A 6,020-nucleotide genomic window follows, 5' to 3' on the forward strand; every position below is an offset into this window, starting at 1 on the left:
ACCAACTTTGCCTTTAGAAAATATTCATATTCTGGTCCAAACTGGGCTATGTGGTTTTAATATTGATGTAAGGAAATCTGGACTTAGAAGCTCATTTAAGTATTTATTTAGTGGAATAAACGTGTATTTAATAAACATAATAAATACATGATTTGTCGAGCGCTGATAGAGTTAGTGTGTAGTATGTAGTGTAGTATGCAGTATGTAGGGTAGTATGCAGCGTACTGCACGCGCAGGGGGATTAGCTCAGATGGTAGAGCGCTCGCTTAGCATGCGAGAGGTAGCGGGATCGATGCCCGCATCCTCCAGATCTTTTCAAACAGCGAATTATGAAGGAATTACATGGAAATATGAAAAGTAAACAAGTCGTGCTGAATTATATATTTTAAAAAATATGACACTGAATCTTGAATCTCAGTATTAAAAACATGTGAATAATCTAAATTTGCAATAAATTCCAATATTATAAAATCGTAGAAACTCGACAAGCATTAAAATAAGTCAATTTTGTTTTATTATGGTTTACACGTCTTTTCCTGTTACTACGTCCTTGGAATCAAACCAACCAATCTCTACGCACGGAGCTATTGAGCGAGCCAATCAGCTGTCGCTGCGCTGCGCTCGCGAGCCAATCAGCGGCCAGATCGCTGTTCCTGTGGTCCGGTTTGTTTGGGTTTAAAGAGTCGCCTAGTGATCGCTGAGCAGAAGGAATAAACGCAGGTATTTATTCTCAACAGAGCGATGACAAACGCATGCTTGCTTCGAATTGTGTTTAGATGTCTTTGCTGCTCGCGTCAGAGGTGTTTTGTCATGAAATGGCAGCAGTAAAGCTAACACTTAGCGAATGCTAACCAGCACAGAATTCAGAAGCGATCATCTGTTTATGATTTGGCTGATAAAGAATCATACAGCTTCATATAACATGTTTCAATCAGGTCCTGTCATCTACTAAACCCTGCCGTGGTACAGGGATGATTTCTGATCAAAATACCGTGCTATTGTTTGATTATTATAACGTTAGTCATACATCACTTACTGTCCTAAAATAATAAACAATGACAGTTATGTTGAATATTAATTAAACATATTAAATGAAGTAATTAAAAATGTAAAAAGACATGTAGAAATGTTAGACCGGTGGAGTGTGTTTGTGTGTGAAATCTGATAAACTCACCAAGAACATAAAACCTCATCTGATGTGTGAGTGTGTGTGTATATATATGTGTGTGTGTGTGTGACAGTGTGTATATGTATGTGTGTGTGTGTGTGACAGTGTGTATATGTACGCTGATGTTATGGGCTGATGTTGGGGTCAGAGGTCACTGATGGTGTGTGTCTGGTTTGTTGTTCAGGTGTGGAGATGAAGAGTCTCAGCGCTGCATGAACATCATGGAGTTCCGCTTCGGGAGCATCGTGTTCAGCTCGCGCTTCGACTCGGGGAATCTGGGCCGCGTGGATCGAGTGGAGCGATCCGAACCCAGCGCCTCGGCGCCACCGCAGCCCGACTACGAGTTCAACGTCTGGACCAGACCCGACTGCGCCAGCACCGAGTTCGAGAACGGCAACCGGTATTACATCACATGACCATCATACTGATCTGAGAGACACTGCGACATATCTTCAGCATAACATCACTGAAAATACCTGGTTGAAAATATATTAATATACTTTTATTATATCAATATATAATTAATATATTTCAGATATATTCATGTATAAATTATGTATTAAAAGTGAAAAAAAAATTAGTTAATTTAAATATTCTGAAAATTAAAATAATGCAAAATATGCAATAAAATATGTATTAGGGATGTCACAATTCTCAATATAATATCGAACCGTTCGGTACGACATCCATGGTTCAATACGCGCTCGTGAATTGCGTTTTTTCGGTTTTGCATTTAAATAACATCTGACTGTGTTTTATTTCTCTCAGAATTGTGTGTGTGTGCGTGTGTGAGCGTGTGTGAGAGAGAGAGAGAGAGTGTGCGTGCGCGTGCGTGCGTGCGAGTGTGTGTGTGTGTGTGTGTGTGTGTGAGTGAGTGAGTGAGTGTGTGTGTGTGTGCGTGTGAGGGAGTGTGTGTGTGTGTGTGCGTGTGAGGGAGTGTGTGTGTGTGTGTGCGTGTGAGGGAGTGTGTGTGTGTGTGTGAGAGAGAGAGAGAGAGAGTGTGTGTGTGTGTGTGTGTGTGAGGGAGTGTGTGTGTGAGTGTGTGTGTGAGAGTGTGTGTGTGTGTGTGTGTGAGAGAGAGAGAGAGTGCGTGTGTGTGTGTGAGTGTGTGTGTGTTCACGTGCTGAGATGAGGAAACGCTTCCCTGCTAATAATGTGCATTTATTAAAAGCAGCACACTCCGAGCATCTTCTCGTATAATGACATGCACTGAGAAGCGTTTCTAAACTTGTCCAACAAAAGAGAACATTAGAACTTGTTTTTACTTCACAACATCAGTCGAGTGTTAGAAATAACTTCCTCTTGTGATCTGATGTGGCTTCTTATCACAGAACGAGGCAGACAATATATTCTGTAATAAAGACTACGTCGATTAGAAATGGCTTACAGATACACTTAATCATTATGAAAATACTCGAGATGGCTTGAAGAACACAGATAAAGCAGATATTGTCGCAGGCGGGTGTTTAATGTCCTTACATTTGATCATTAAAAACGTTTAAAGGACATATTACAGGTTAGAGACTCCAGTGAGTCGATGTATAGAAAAATACTGTAGGAACTAGATTTTCTTTAAAATACGCTATTAACGCTTCTGGAGTCGTTTTTGTGAGAATTTTACTTTAAGTTGTGAAATCCATGTGAAACTCATATCGCCGGGACCGGGATGATAATCTTCTGGTGTAAAGTGATGGTTAAGTTACACCCCCGCGGTGCTGAAGCAGATGCATTAGTGAAGTCCCGTCTCTTCAGCTGCACCAACACACCGAGGCCCGGAAGATACTGACTATTTCTTGTTAGGAAACCTGTGGACTTCCTGACAGGCTGGAGTTAGTACTACCTCCACAAACACAATCATTTACCATGACAATGATAAATAAAAATAACTACAGAAAACACACTGCCTCGCGCGCTAGAATCCCTCTCGTGATATAATATGACGCGATGTTGAAAAAAAGCACTTTTTGAGAACTCTGTCCAGGAAACCGTCACTTTTTCTTCTAAATGTGTGCCCTCTGTCTTGCAGAACACTTTCTAATCCTGCATTAACGGTTCATATGGTATTTTCATACAAGGTTATATATTCATTTGAATTTTTCTGAACCTGCAATATGCACTTTAAAGTTAAATCTTCTTTTTATTCAGTTACAGCAAAAGCAGAGCAGTGTCTTTATTCATATTCATAACGTCATCGGTGTTACTTCTGTGTTACTTCTGTGGATTTTCTGCACAAGGGCGTCCAGTATGAATGAAACGCTCATTTCAAAAATAAAATAATATAAAGTGTGCAAGAATATATGAAGTTTTTATCAAAAAAGTTTTTATTCAGTCATCGAATAACCTTGCAATAATCACAAGTTCCAGATGAATTTTCTATGAAAACAAGTTTTTATTAAAGCAGGGTTTCCACGGGGTCTTAAAAAGTCTTAAATTTAGTATTTTTTAGTAGGTTTTATTCATGTTAATTAATAAATTAATTGATTAGTAAATTAGATTTTATTTTTGGCTGGATGAAACGTTCCGAGTTTTGGTAAGAAATGAATTTCTAATTAAATCACTAATTAATTGAGTTCTTTCACATGTTCTTTGAGTGATTAATCAGTGCATGTGAGAGAATAAGCAGGTTTTGTGTGGAATTAAAGACGTGATCTGTGTGTTTGGCAGGTCGTGGTTTTACTTCAGTGTTCGTGGGATGTTGCCGGGCAAACTGCTGAAGATCAACATGATGAACATGAACAAACAGAGCAAGCTTTACTCGCAGGGCATGGCTCCGTTCGTCCGCTCGCTGCCGGTCAGAGCTCGCTGGGAGAGAGTCCGCGACAGACCCACCTTCCAGGTGCTGACAAAAACACCTCCTGTCCACTTCCAGAATAAACATCTCCTGATCAGTTACTCACCCCGTGTCATCCAAGATGCTTTGATCAAACTATAAATAACTGCGTGTGTGTGTCTGTGTCTCTCTGTGTGTGTGTGTGTGTGTGTGTGTGTGTCTGTGTGTGTGTGTGTGTGTGTGTCTCTCTGCGTGTGTGTGTGTGTGTGTGTCTCTCTGCGTGTGTGTGTGTGTGTGTGTGTGTGTGTGTGTGTGTGTGTGTGTGTGTGTGTGTGTCTCTCTGTGTGTGTGTGTGTGTGTGTGTGTGTGTGTCTCTCTGCGTGTGTGTGTGTGTGTGTGTGTGTGTGTGTGTGTGTGTCTCTGCGTGTGTGTGTGTCTCTCTGCGTGTGTGTGTGTGTGTGTCTCTGTGTGTGTGTGTGTGTGTGTGTGTCTCTGTGTGTGTGTGTGTGTGTCTGTGTGTGTGTGTGTGTGTGTGTGTGTGTCTGTGTGTGTGTGTGTGTGTGTGTGTGTGTGTCTCTCTGCGTGTGTGTGTGTGTGTGTCTCTCTGCGTGTGTGTGTGTGTGTGTGTGTGTGTGTGTGTGTGTGTGTGTGTGTCTCTCTGCGTGTGTGTGTGTGTGTGTGTGTGTGTGTGTCTCTCTCTGTGTGTGTGTGTGTGTGTGTGTGTGTCTCTGTGTGTGTGTGTGTCTGCAGATGTCGGACAGTCAGTTCATCCTGTCGTTTGTTCATCGTCTGCTGGAGGTGCGTGGCATCATCACGTACTTCTCCTTCTGTTATCCGTTCTCGTACACGGAGTGTCAGGACATGATGCTGCAGCTGGACCACAGGCTCCTGAGCGCCACACACAGGTGCACTAATAAACTACACATTTCATTGCAGAGTTTGCATTATTTTATGTTGAATATGCATTATATATTTTATTGCATTTTTTGCATTGTTCGTTTTTTGAAATGTTTAAATATGCACTACATTTACTTTATACTATACTATATTCACGTTGCATTTATTTTTTTTTAAATGCTAGGTACTATAAATATGTTTCACATTTGCATTACATTTTATTTTTATGTGTAATATACAGCACATATTTTATTGTATGTTTTGCAGTAATGTAATTTTCATTTAAAATGTGAATATGCACTATATATTTAATGGCATGTTTTGCATTATTATTGTTTGAAATGTTAAATATACACTATATACTTCTACTTTATACTATACTTTATAATTATACACTATATACATAATGCATTTAAAAAATGTAAATACTAAGAACTAAAATATTTTATATTTTTCACATTTGCATTCAATTTTATTTTTAAATGTTTAATATACACTACATATCATATTGTACATTTTGCATTATACATTTTTTTAATATTAAATATACACTGTTTTATTGCACATTTTGCATTACTTTTATTTTTTTGTTAAAAAAGAAAATGCACTTTTATTGCACATTTTACTTTTTTTTGTTTTGAAGCATTAAATATACACTATTAATGCACATTTTCATGTTTAATAGTGTGCATTAATATTTTTAATAATAATGTTATTAATAATGTGCTTTTTTTCATGTTTTGTAATTGTTTTGTTTTTTTCTGGGGGTTTTTTGGAAATGTCATATTCACTATATATTTTAATGTACGTTTGGCATAACTTTAGTTTTGAAATGTTAAATGAACACTATTATATTTTTTTGCACATTATATCAATTTTTAAAATGTTAAGCACTTTATTGCATATTTAGTTTTTCCTCCACTTTAATGTATTTTGAATACATTTCTCATATTGCTCATATTTCTTAAAAGCCTCCATTTCTCCCTGTAACGTCTTCCTGCACTGAAACAGTGCGGTCTGTGGTTTGCTTTTGTGACGGGGTTTTTCTGGTCTGCAGTCCGCTGGAGAGCATCTACTATCACCGTGAGCTGCTGTGTTACTCTCTGGACGGCCACAGGGTGGATCTGATCACAGTTTCGTCGTGTCACGGTCTGCTGGAGGAGAGAGAACCACGGCTGGAGCGAC

The 6,020-nt window shown here is 38.9% G+C and overlaps 1 protein-coding gene across 4 annotated transcripts in view; it reads left to right on the top strand.

Moving 5' to 3' along the window:
* Positions 1-641: 641 nt before the first annotated feature.
* LOC306861284 (cytosolic carboxypeptidase-like protein 5) overlaps positions 642-6,020 on the top strand; it is an 18,998-nt gene continuing 13,619 nt past the window's right edge. For 2 of the 4 annotated variants that reach the window (XM_079403470.1, XM_079403472.1), the window contains exons 1-5: positions 658-720; positions 1,353-1,568; positions 3,833-4,004; positions 4,689-4,843; positions 5,893-6,020. The exon at positions 5,893-6,020 is cut by the window's right edge and continues 50 nt beyond it. In XM_079403470.1, coding sequence (XP_079259596.1) covers positions 1,381-1,568; positions 3,833-4,004; positions 4,689-4,843; positions 5,893-6,020 — 643 coding nt within the window. In that variant the 5' untranslated portion in view covers positions 658-720; positions 1,353-1,380. Of the gene's footprint in view, positions 721-1,352; positions 1,569-3,832; positions 4,005-4,688; positions 4,844-5,892 lie in introns of all 4 variants that reach the window. The other 2 variants (XM_079403471.1, XM_079403469.1) reach the window with 2 other exon arrangements.

This window comes from Barbus barbus (genome assembly GCF_936440315.1).
Source record: "Barbus barbus genome assembly, chromosome: 42".
NCBI lineage: Eukaryota > Metazoa > Chordata > Actinopteri > Cypriniformes > Cyprinidae > Barbus > Barbus barbus.